We start from the raw sequence: 13,028 nt of genomic DNA, 5'->3' as shown, positions 1-13,028 counted from the left end.
CTCTCTCTCTCTCTTTGCTGCTCTCTCTCTCTCCTGCTCTCTTTCTCAATTCAATTTCAATTTAAGGGGCTTTATTATCATGGGAAACATATGTTAACATTGCCAAAGCAAGTGAAATAAACAAAAGTGAAATAAACAATAAAAACTTAACATTCACAATAGTTCCAAAAGAATAAAGACATTTCAAATGTCATATTATGTTTATTTACAGTGTTGTAATTTAAAAAAAATAATGTTTATTGAACCTTTATTTAACTAGGCAAGTCAGTTAAGAACAAATTCTTATTTACAATGACGGCCTAGGTACAGTGGGGTTAACTGCCTTGTTCAGGGGCAGAACGATTTTTACCTTGTCAGCTTGTCAGGTGTTTGTTCTTCACTGGTTGACATTTTCTTGTGGCAACAGGTCACAAATCTTGCTGCTGTAATGGCACACTGTGGTATTTCACCCAGTAGATATGAGAGTTTATCAAAATTGGATTTGTTTTCAAATTCTTTGTGGGTCTGTGTAATCTGAGGGAAATATGTGTCTCTAATATGGTCATACATTTGGCAGGAGGTTAGGAAGTGCAGCTCAGTTTCCACCTCATTTTGTGGGCAGTGTGCACATATCCTGTCTTCTCTTGAGAGCCAGGTCTGCCTACYYCYGCCTTTCTCAATAGCAAGGCTCTGCTCACTGCGTCTATACATAGTCAAAGATTTCCTTAGGTTTGGGTCAGTCACAGTGGTCAGGTATTCTGCTACTGTGTACTCCCTGTTTAGGGCCAAATAGCATTCTAGTTTGTTCAGTTTTTTTGTAAATTCTTTCCAATGTGTCAAGTAATTATCTTTTTGTTTTCTCATGATTTGGTTGGGTCTAATTGTGTTGCTGTCCTGGGGCTCTGTGGGGTCTGTTTGTGTTTGTGAACAGAGCCCCAGGACCAGCTTGCTTAGGGGACTCTTCTCCAGTTTCATCTCTCTGTAGGTGATGGCTTTGTTATGGAAGGTTTGGGAATCACTTCCTTTTAGGTGGTTGTAGAATCTTTTCTGGATTTTGATAATTAGCGGGTATCGGCCTAATTGTGCTTTGCATGCATTATTTAGTGTTTTACATTGTGTTTTACATTGTTTTACATTGTTTTACATTGAGGATATTTTTGCAGAAATCTGCATGCAGTGTCTCAATTTGTTGTTTTTCCCATTTTGGGAATTCTTGGTTTATGTTCCTTTTGATGGCATAGAAAGCCCTTATTGACTTGTCTCTCAGATCGTTCTCAGCTTTGTGGAAGTTACCTGTGGCGCTGATGTTTAGGCCGAGGTATGTATAGTTGTTTGTGTGCTCTAGGACAACGGTGTCTAGATGGAATTTGTATTCGTGGTCCTGGCAACTGGACCTTTTTTGGAACACCATTATTTTTGTCTTACTGAGARTTACTGTCAGGGCCCAGGTCTGGCAGAACCTGTGCAGAAGATCTAGGTGCTGCTGTAGGCCCTCCTTGGTTGGGGACAGAAGCACCAGATCATTTTAGTAGGGTGAGGCCGGGTGCTGCAGACTMTTCTAGTGCCCTCGCCAATTTGTTGATATATATGTTGAAGAGGGTGGGGCTTAAGCTGCATCCCTGTCTCAACCCCCGCCCCTGTGGAAAGAAATGTGTTTTTTTTGCCCATTTTAACCGCACACTTGTTGTTTGTGTACATGGATTTTATAATTTCGTATGTTTTTCCTCCAACACCAATTTCCATCAATTTGTATAGCAGGCCCTCATGCCAAATTGAGTCGAAAGCTTTTTTGAAATCAACAAAGCATGATAAAACTTTGCCTTTGTTTTGATCTGTTTATTTGTCAATTAGGGTGTGCAGGGTGAATACGTGGTCTGTCGTACGGTAATTTGGTAAAATGCCAATTTGACATTTGCTCAGCTACATTGTTTTCACTGAGGAAATGTACGAGTCTGCTGTTAATGATAATGCAGAGGATTTTCCCAAGGTTGGTGTTGACGCATATCCCCCATTCATTATTGGGGTCAAATTTGTCTTCACTTTTGTGGATTAAAGTGATCAATCCTTGGTTGCAAATATTGGGGAAGATGCCAGAGCTGAGGATGATGTTAAAGAGGATGATGTATAGTCAATTGGAATTTGTTGTCTGTATATTTTATCATTTCATTTTGGATACCATCAATGCCACAGGTCCTTTTGTGTTGGAGGGTTTGTATTTTGTCCTGTCGTTCATTCAATGTAATTGGAGAATCCAGTGGGTTGTGGTCGTCTTTAATAGTTGATTCTAAGATTTGTATTTCATCATGTATATGTTTTGTTCTTTGTTATTGGAGAAGTGGTTTACCCATATCTCCATTTTGGATAGATAACTGTTTGTGTTGTTGTTTGTTTTTCCCAGAAGTGGTTAGAGTCTATGGATTCTTCAATTACATTGAGCTGATTTCTGCCGTGCTGTTCCTTCTCTTTCCATAGTGTATTTCTGTATTGGGGCGGCAGGTAGCCTAGTGTTTAGAGCGTTGGGCCAGTAACCGAAAGATTGCTGGATCAAATCCTCGAGCTGACAAGGTAAACGTCTGTCGTTCTGCCCCTGAACAAGGCAGTTAACTGTTCCCCGGGCGCTGAAGACGTGGATGTCGATTATGGCAGCCCCCCGCACCTCTCTGATTCAGAGGGGTTGGGTTAAATGTGGAAGACACATTACAGAATGCATTCAGTTGTACAACTGACTAGTGTCCCCCTTTCCCTATTGTTTTAGTGATTCACCATAGTGAAGGCGTAGACTCAGGTTCTGGGTTTCTATGTTTTTGGTTGGYTAGGTTTCTCAATTTCTTTCTTAGGTTTTTGCATTCTTCATCAAACCATTTGTCATTGTTGTTAATTAGGCAACAACAAATTCTATCAATTTGGCAACAACAAATTCAATCCCTTCTAGACAACTTCCTGGACAAAATGTTTCACTGTAATAGTGAAGAWAGTGAAGGTGTAAACTTGCCAATAGAAACACTAAACAGTATATTTGACCTCTCAGCTTCCCTGTCAAATCTAAACATTTCAAGCAGACAARCTAAGAAAATTGTTTTTTGGTAGATTTCCACACTAATTTCCTTCCATCAATAGCATTTGTTAATATTATTCAGTTGCTTTGGCCTTTGATGCCTCATGATTGAGGATTGCTCTGTTCAAGTAGACTGGGATTTTGCTGTGGTCTGATAGGGGTGTCAGTGGGCTGACTGTGAATACTGAGAGACTGGGTTGAGGTCGGTGATAAAGTATTCTACAGTACTACTGCCAAGAGATGAGCTATACGTGTACCTACCGTAGGAGTCCCCTCGAAGCCTACCATTGACTATGTAKATACCCAMCYTGCGACAGAGCTGCAGTAGTTGTGACCCGTTTTTYTTGGTTATTTTGTCGTAATTGTGTCATGGGGGCATATGGGGGAGGGAATGCTGTCACCTACAGGCAGGTGTTTGTCCCCCTGTGTGCTGAGGGTGTCAGGTTCTTGTCCGGTTCTGGCATTTAGGTTGCCARAGACTCTCTTTCTTTCTTTCTTTCTCTCCCTCTTCTGCTCTCTAGCTCTCTTTCACCCTCTCTCTCTCTCGTTCTCTTCTGCTGCACTCTCTTTTATACCCCCCCTCTCTCTTTCTCTAGATTTATCTCTGAGTAAATGTACATAGCCCACAATGTATTTTTTCCCAGTAGTCTAATCTGTTGATATTATCAAGACTGATGAACATTGTTAGGTTATGTCACCCAGACCACATGTTTGACCCATCCCAATATATTATTAAGGCCTCTGGTGCACAGCAAGTGTTTGTACATGTGATCTATCTTACCAGACTGTCCCTGTCTGTCTCTTTCTTCCCAGGTCAGTAAGACGGGGGCGGAGGGAGCCCTGCTGGACGAGGCCAAGAACATTAATAAGTCTCTGTCTTCACTGGGCAACGTCATCTCAGCTCTGGCAGAAGGCTCTGTGAGTAGCCCTCTACTATCACAGATACTGTGACTGTTGGTTTGGTTGGTGTAAAGATGAGTTGACCCACTWAAGCCCAATACCTCACATCAACAGTATCCGTCATTATTTTAGAGATGTAAATAAATGTTCCTAAAGGCCAGGGGTCTGGTTCTAGCTGATTCACAGTTGTATAATTCCACTCCTTTTGTTTCAATCGTAGATTGGTTTGTTTTGTTTCTTCTTTGCTCAGAATGTAACAACTTGAATGGGAATTCTATTGTTGTTTCTCTTAGTGAACGTTGTTTTGTTTCAGGGTTATATCCCGTACAGAGACAGTAAAATGACCAGAATCCTTCAGGACTCTCTGGGGGGGAACTGTAGGACCACCATTGTTATCTGTGCCTCTCCCTCCGCCTACAACGAGTCAGAGACCAAGTCCACCCTCATGTTTGGACAGAGGTGGGCTCACTCACTAGCTCCTAAAGGCATAGTTCACTCCAAAATATATTTGTAGTAGTCCACTGTTAATACAATCCCACAAGTATGCATGGCAACAGTCACGTTTTCCCCAAAAAACAAACAATTCACAATGAGTTACTACAATCACTATTTAGTGAGCTATTCAGGGCTGTTGATTTAAAATAGGGTGTAACGGTTTGGTCCTGTTTGTGGTGTTTGCAGAGCGAAGACCATTAAGAACACAGTGTGTGTGAACGTGGAGCTGACGGCAGAACAATGGAAGAAGAAGTACGAGAGGGAGAAGGAGAAGGGCAAGGCCCTGAGGAACACCATCACCTGGCTGGAGAATGAGCTGAACCGCTGGAGAAACGGTGAGGAGGAGAAGCCCAAAGTTATCAACTGGCTAGGTCCTCATCTTTACTGTACAGACGTAGTAGAACAGCAAGGTCGTGTTCATTAAGGCACAACGTAGCAAAACATTTCAAATGGTTTGCAATAGAAAATGAAAATAAGTGTTTCTTATTGAAGAAGTACAGATACTACTACCTCCCTGATTTGTGTTTATGTCATTTTCTTGAGAGAGGGACATTTGAGTAATCTATGTGGAATGAATTTGTTGCGGGGGGGGGGGAGTGAAGACAGACACTCAGCTCAGATGAGAGCATCATGGCGATGAGAAGATAGCCCTGCAGAGTGTGTCTGACCTCTCTGTGTGACCGTCACGCTGCCCCCTTCAGGTGAGAGTGTACCGGTGGGCGAGCAGTTTGACAAGGAGAAGGCCCAGGCTGAGGTGCTGGCCCTGGACAATGTGCCTAACGACAAGCCTGCCTCTACCCCCAACATGCCCCAGCTCCGTCTGACCGACGCAGAGAAGGACAAGTGTGACGGGGAGCTGGCCAAGCTTTACAAGCAGCTGGATGATAAGGTGAGAGAGGCCGGCCACAGAGCGCGCGCGCGCGTGTGTGTGTGCGTGCGTGCGTGCATGCGTGTGTGTGTGTGTGCGTTTGTGCGTGTTGAGAAGGACAAGTGTGAGGGGGAGCTGACCAAGCTCTGCAAGCAGCTGGACGATCAGGTGAGAGACACCGGCCACACAGCATCCAGCAGGAAGTAGCAACAGCCAATGGCTACGTCATAAATTGCACCCTATTCCCTATATTGTGTACTACTTTTAAACAGGACCCAATAGGGAATAGGGTGCCATTTAGGATGCAACTAATGAGTTGAAGGGAAAGAGCTGAGTAAGACACTCACACGGGTCAAATCAAATCACATTTTATTGGTCACATACACATCTTCAGCAGATGTTATTGCGGGTGTACCGAAATGCTTGTGTTTCTAGCTCCGATAGTGCAGTGGTATCTAACAATTCACAACAATACACACAAACCTAAAAGTAAAAGAATGGAATTAACGAAATATATAAATATTAGGACGAGCCAACTGGACATGATGCAGGTGTGTTGTTGAACAAGAATCCATCAAGATACACTATTTATACACCCCTTCAAATTGGTGGATTCAGCTATTTCAGCCACACCCGTTGCTGACAGGTGTATAAAATCGAGCACACAGCCATGCAATCTCCATAGACAAACATTCACTCAACTGTAAGTGGTAGTCCACATAAGCTCACAGAACGGGAGCGCCGAGTGCTGAAGCGCGTAAAAATCGTCTGTCCTCAGTTGCAACACTCACTACCGAGTTCCAAACTGCCTCTGGAAGCAACATCAGCACAAAGAACTGTTCATTTGGAGCTTCATGAAATGGGTTTCCATGGCCGAGCAGCCTAAGATAACCATGCGCAATGCCAAGCGTCGGCTGGATGGGTGTAAAGCTCTCTGCCATTGTACTCTGGAGCAGTGGAAACGTGTCTCTGGAGTGATGAATCACACTTCACCATCTGGCAGTCCGACGGAGGATTTAGGACCTCCAACTTTGTGGCAACAGTTTGGGAAAGACCCTTTCCTGTTTCAGCATGACAATGCCTCTTGCACAAAGTGAGGTACATACAGAAATTGATTGTCCAGTTCGGTGTGGAAGAACTTGACTGGCCTGCACAGAGCCCTGACCTCAACCCCATCGAACACCTTTGGGATGAATTGGAATGCCGACTGCGAGCCAGGCCTAATCGCCCAACATCAGGGCCCGAACCTCACTAACTGCTCTTGTTATAGCAGCAAGGGGGACCAACTTCATATTAATGCCCATGATTTTGGAATGAATGTTCAACGAGCAGGTGTCCACATACTTTTGGTCATGTAGTGTAGATGAACTGTCCATGGGAGACGCCCCATGTTGGAGCGTGGTGTTTGTCTGTGTGTTTGAATGATGATGCTAATCCTGTCCTCTCTCCCTGCTGTCCTCTCTCTCCCTGCTGTCCTCTCTCTCCCTGCTGTCCTCTCTCTCCCTGCTGTCCTCTCACTCCCTGCTGTCCTCTCACTCCCTGCTGTCCTCTCTCTTCCCTGCTGTCCTCTCTCTCCCTGCTGTCCTCTCTCTCCTGCTGTCCTCTCTCTCCTGCTGTCTCTCTCTCCCTGCTGCCTCTCTCTCTGCTGTCCTCTCTCTCCCTGCTGTCCTCTCCTCTCCTGCTGTCCTCTCTCTGTGTGTCCAGGATGATGAGATAAACCAGCAGAGCCAGCTGGCTGAGAAGCTCAAGCAGCAGATGTTGGACCAGGAGGAGGTGAGTTGGGCTGTTTGTCATCTTGTTGTTACTGTAATTCTGGTTAAAGACTATTGAACCTCAATCAAAGTAATCAAACTGTATGTTAGCTAAATGACCTTTCTATCTATGTCATGGTTCTGACTTTTCATTTGTTGTGTGTGTGTGTGTGTGTGTGTGTGTGTGTGTGTTGTGTGTGTGTGTGTGTGTGTGTGTGTGTGTGTGTGTGTGTGTGTGTGTGTGTGTGTGTGTGTGTGTGTGTGTGGTGTGTGTTGTGGTGTGTGTGTGTGTGTGTGTAGCTGCTGGTGTCATCGCGACGCGACCATGACAACCTGCAGTCGGAGCTGAACCGCCTGCAGGCTGAGAACGAGGCTTCCAAGGATGAGGTGAAGGATAATAATATTGTTATTATTACTATAGTTATTGTTAATGTTACTATTAATGCTGTGGTGTTGTAGGTGAAGGAGGTGCTGCAGGCCCTGGAGGAGCTGGCTGTTAACTACGACCAGAAGAGTCAGGAGGTGGAGCAGAAGACCACGGACTTTGAGATGCTCAGCGAAGAGCTCAACCAGAAATCAGTGAGACAATGTCCACTCCTCATGAAGAAAGCTGTCTATTCATATTGTAATACGTTTTAAGACCTGCATGTTGTTTTTTGTTATCTGTATAAGTCAGTCATACCTCTATTTTTGTCCATATGATATTAAAATATGCAAATGTTTTTCTCCGTCTGTTTCCAGAACGTCCTGACGTCCATTGACTCTGAGCTGCAGAAAGTGAAGGAGATGACCAATCACCAGAAGAAGAGGACCAGTGAGATGATGTCATCACTACTCAAAGACCTGGCAGAGATTGGCATCGCCGTGGGCAGCAACGACATCAAGGTAAACAGGAAATGACACGTCACCACATGACATTCCAAAAGATGGGTATTATTTTATAAGCATCTAAAGGAAATATGWAATATCTGTTTCCTCTAAACCTGAATAAAATGATAACCTTGCCCTTCTTTCTTTCTACCTCTGTCTCTCTCTCTTTTCTCCCTCCCTCCCCCAGCAACACGAGYGCAGTGGTCTGATAGACGAGGAGTTCACGGTGGCTCGWCTGTACATCAGTAAGATGAAGTCGGAGGTGAAGACCATGGTGAAACGCTGTAGGCAGCTGGAGAGCACCCAGTCAGAGAGCAACCAGAAGATGGACGAGAACGACCAGGAGCTGGCCGCCTGTCAGCTGAGGATACAACAGGTATTATTAGCCTGCTACTTATCATACAGTAGTTAACGTCCAACACACTCCACTCTTAGGCTGGAGTTATACCACGCAACTTTCACACCAGTTTTTGTTGCCGTTGTAAGTGACATCATTTCAAGCAACTTTGCTGATATATGAAGCAACTCAAACGCAACTAAAATTACATGCAACAGCCAATCAAATTGAAGCTGCTTTTGTTTTGTCATATCATTCCACATGGTTTGGGAACTCTAAACCCACCCAATGTCATCTGCTGCATTCAATTGTGATTTTCACAAATGTAATTGTTTATCCAACCATTTAGTTATTGTATAAGGATCGATTTAGACCGCATTCTGGCTGTACAATTTTGCTAGCGAGCCAAAATGAAATTGACAGCACTGTTTTATCAAGCTAGCTAGCTAGCTAGCAACCATCTAACCAAGCTAGCAACAAACTGAGCTAGCTAGCTAGCAACCAAGCTAGCTAGCAACAAACTAAGCTAGCTAGCTAGTGGCGCAGTTCATGTTGAACAATTTCAGTTGACACTGTTTAGAGAGAGGCCTGAGTTCACTTCAGAAATGACATTTATTGGCTGCCAAACCATGTACATAAACCTTTACTAGCTTTGATGCCAATATTTATTTATACAGCTCCCGTATAGCAAATCTCTCTTCTGTCCACCTTCATCACGGTTCCCACAGCACTGGCAGCTGTGTTGTTGACATGGCAACTGGCCAGGAGTTCTGACCCATAGATATTTATAACTAACCCAAGATAGTTCATCTGTGTTGTTTTCAATGGAAGCAAATGAAGCACAGTGGGCAGCAAGGAGGTGGGCAGAGCCAGGCAAGGAGCTAGCGAGTTCTAGCATGTATTTGCATATTTCCGAACACCTCTGTGAAGTGTGACTGTGCAACAACTCGATTCGCCCTTGCAATCCTATAAAAAAAAAGAAAATGGAGACTTTGGCAAAGGGTCACGTTTACAAAACGTAGTGCAACTCTGTTTTAAAACAGATTGTAGCTTTGGGAACAGAAAACGTAGTGCACTCTGTTCATAACAGACTGAGCTTTGGAACAGAAAACGTAGTGTACTCTGTTCATAACAGACGTAGCTTTGGGAACAGAAAACGTAGTGCACTCTGTTCATAACAGACTGTAGCTTTGGAAACAGAAAACGTAGTGCACTCTGTTCATAACAGATGTAGCTTTGGGAACAGAAAACGTAGTGCACTCTGTTCATAACAGATGTAGCTTTGGGAACAGAAAAACGTAGTGCACTCTTGTTCATAACAGACTTGTAGCTTTGGGAACAGAAAACGTAGTGACTCTGTTCATAACAGACTGTAGCTTTGGAACAGAAAACGTAGTGTACTCTGTTCATACAGACTGAGCTTTGGGAACAGAAAACGTAGTGACTCTGTTCATAAACAGATGTAGCTTTGGAACAGAGAAACATAGTGCACTCTGTTCATAACAGATATGTAGCTTTTGGAACAGAAAACGTAGTGACTACTGCTTCATAACAGACTGTAGCTTGGGAACAGAAAACGTAGTCACTCTGTTCATAACAGGACTGTAGCTTTGGGAACAGAAAAACGTAGTGCACTCTGTTCATAAAAGACTGTAGCTTTGGAACAAAAACGTAGTGCACTCTGTTCATAACAGACTGTAGCTTTGGGAACAGAAAACGTAGTGCACTCTGTTCATAAAGAACTGTAGCTTTGGGAACAGAAAACGTAGTGTACTCTGTTCATAACAGACTGTAGCTTTGGGAACAGAAAACGTAGTTACTCTGTTCATAAAAGACTGTAGCTTGGGAACAGAAAACGTAGTGCACTGTGTTCATAACAGGTGTAGCTTTGGAACAGAAAACGTAGTGCACTCTGTTCATAACAGATTGTAGCTTTGGAACAGAAAACGTCATTGAGTTTGGGCTTTTTCAATGAGAAAATCAGCAGAATGTGGCTCGGTTTTATCCATCTTCTCCCACTGCCGCCTTGGGCTTCCTCTGCACCATATTTGTGGGTAGGGAAATTCCAGCCAGACGCTTCAGATTATATATGCGGTAAAATAAACTCAGCATAAAAAGAAACGTCCTCTCACTGTCAACTGCGTTTATTTTCAGCAAACTTAACATGTGAAATATTTGTAGAACATAACAAGATCAACAACTGAGACATAAACTGAACAAGTTCCACAGACATGTGACTAACAGAAATGAATAATGTGTCCCTGAACAAAGGGGGTCAAAATCAAAAGTAACAGTCAGTATCTGGTGTGGCCACCAGCTGCATTAAGTACTGCAGGCATCTCCCCCTCATGGACTGCACCAGATTTGCTAGTTCTTGCTGTGAGATGTTACCCCACTCTTCCACCAATGGCCCTAGCCCTCACCCTCCGATCCAACAGGTCCCAGACGTGCTCAATGGGATTGCGATCCGGCTCTTCGCTGGCCATGGCAGAACACTGACATTCCTGTCTTGCAGGAAATCACCACAGACGAACAGCAGTATGGCTGTGGCATTGTCATGCTGGAGGGTCAGGATGAGCCTGCAGGAAAGACCACATGAGGAGGAGATGTCTTCCCTGTAACGCACAGCGTTGAGATTGCCTGCAATGACAACAAGCTCAGTCCGATGATGCTCTGACACACCGCCCCAGACCATGACGGACCCTCCACCTCCAAATCGATCCCGCTCCAGAGTACAGGCCTCGGTGTAACGCTCATTCCTTCGACGATAAACACAAATCCGACCATCACCCCTGGTGAGAGAGACAAAACCACGACTCGTCAGTGAAGAGCACTTTTTGACAGTCCTGTCTGGTCCAGCGATGGTGGGTTTGTGCCCATATGCGACCATGTTGCCGGTGATGTCTGGTGAGGACCTGCCTTACAACAGGCCTACAAGCCCTCAGCTGTCCGTCCTGTCTCCCTGTAGCGCTGTCTTAGGCGTCTCACAGTACGATCATTGCAATTTATTGCCCTGCAATTTATTGCCCTGGCCACATCTGCAGTCCTCATGCCTCCTTGCAGCATGCCTAAGGCACATCCACGCAGATGAGCAGGGACCCTGGGAATCTTTCTTTTGGTGTTTTTCAGAGTCAGTAGAAAGGCCTCTTTAGTGTCCTAAGTTTTCATAACTGTGACCTTAATTGCCTACCGTCTGTAAGCTGTTAGTGTCTTAACAACCGTTCCACAGGTGCACGTTCATTAATGGTTTATGGTTCATTGAACAAGCATGGGAAACAGTGTTTATACCCTTTACAATGAAGATCTGTGAAGTTATTTMAATTTTTACGAATTATCTTTGAAAGACAGGGTCCTGAAAAAGGGACGTTTCTTTTTTTGCTGAGTTTATCTGGCTCCTTGTTATATCTGTGTCCGAACCTTCGAAAGGATKATGTGACAAAAGCATTCGTTTTTGATTGGCTGTTGCTTGCACTAAGTTGAAAAGATGAGTTGCTTATTAGTTACGGGGGGAGGGTTCACAAAGCAATCAAGAAGCAATTCTGTTGCAGGTTGTGTCGTGTAACAACTCTCAGGTACAACAGTGGCTACTCGCCATCATTATCCTGTTACTTCTCACCCACWGCCTCTTGAAATCCAACAATATTGTGCTAGTTTCACAAATTGACAGTTAGACCTCCAAAAGAATCCAACAGATTTATCTGCATCTGATTGAACCCATTCTCTATAAAGACCCTGTATCGTGGTAATATACTGTAGTATAGTAAAGGGAAAGGGGGATACCTAGTCAGTTGTACAACTGAATGCATCTGAATCAGAGAGGTGTGGGGGGCTGCCTTAATCAACATCCACGTCTTTGGCGCCCGGGGAACAGTGGGTTAACTGCCTTTCTCAGGAGCAGAACGACAGATTTTTACCTTGTCAGCTCGGAGATTCAATCCAGCAACCTTTCGGTTACTGGCCCAACGCTCTAACCACAAGGCTACCTGCCATAGTCATGTAGTAATATAATGTAGTAATATCATATCATATAATATAGTAATGTAGTAATATAATATACTAATATAATGTAGTAATATAATATAGTCATGTAGTAATATAATATACTAATATAATGTAGTAATATAATATACTAATGTAGTAATATCGGGGGGAGGGTTCACAAAGCAATCAAGAAGCAATTCTGTTGCAGGTGTGTGTGTAAAACTCTCAGGTACAACAGTGGCTACTCGCCATCATTATCCTGTTACTTCTCACCCACTGCCTCTTGAAATCCAACAATATTGTGCTAGTTTCACAAATTGACAGTTAGACCTCCAAAAGAATCCAACAGATTTATCTGCATCTGATTGAACCCATTCTCTATAAAGACCCTGTATCGTGGTAATATACTGTAGTATAGTAAAGGGAAAGGGGGATACCTAGTCAGTTGTACAACTGAATGCATCTGAATCAGAGAGGTGTGGGGGGCTGCCTTAATCAACATCCACGTCTTTGGCGCCCGGGGAACAGTGGGTTAACTGCCTTTCTCAGGAGCAGAACGACAGATTTTTACCTTGTCAGCTCGGAGATTCAATCCAGCAACCTTTCGGTTACTGGCCCAACGCTCTAACCACAAGGCTACCTGCCATAGTCATGTAGTAATATAATGTAGAATATCAATCATATAATATAGTAAATGTAGTTAAATAAATACTAATTAATGTATTAATATATATAGTCATGTTGTTAATTATAACCTATACTAATATTTAATTAGTAATCTCAATATACTAA

General features: G+C 43.6%; 1 protein-coding gene across 1 annotated transcript in view; it reads left to right on the top strand.

The window, feature by feature from the left end:
* The window catches only part of LOC112072263 (kinesin-1 heavy chain), a 56,113-nt gene that overhangs the window by 19,627 nt on the left and 23,458 nt on the right, over positions 1-13,028 (top strand). Inside the window, exons 8-16 of the mRNA XM_024139674.2 lie at positions 3,848-3,952; positions 4,248-4,393; positions 4,616-4,764; positions 5,131-5,318; positions 7,002-7,070; positions 7,349-7,435; positions 7,508-7,627; positions 7,790-7,933; positions 8,106-8,294. Coding sequence (XP_023995442.1) covers positions 3,848-3,952; positions 4,248-4,393; positions 4,616-4,764; positions 5,131-5,318; positions 7,002-7,070; positions 7,349-7,435; positions 7,508-7,627; positions 7,790-7,933; positions 8,106-8,294 — 1,197 coding nt within the window. The remainder of the gene's footprint in view (positions 1-3,847; positions 3,953-4,247; positions 4,394-4,615; positions 4,765-5,130; positions 5,319-7,001; positions 7,071-7,348; positions 7,436-7,507; positions 7,628-7,789; positions 7,934-8,105; positions 8,295-13,028) is intronic.

The sequence above is a fragment of the Salvelinus sp. IW2-2015 genome, unplaced genomic scaffold (genome assembly GCF_002910315.2).
Source record: "Salvelinus sp. IW2-2015 unplaced genomic scaffold, ASM291031v2 Un_scaffold1867, whole genome shotgun sequence".
Lineage (NCBI taxonomy): Eukaryota > Metazoa > Chordata > Actinopteri > Salmoniformes > Salmonidae > Salvelinus > Salvelinus sp. IW2-2015.
Note: the sequence above shows the minus strand (reverse complement) of the source record. Positions and strands in the feature narration are given on the sequence as shown.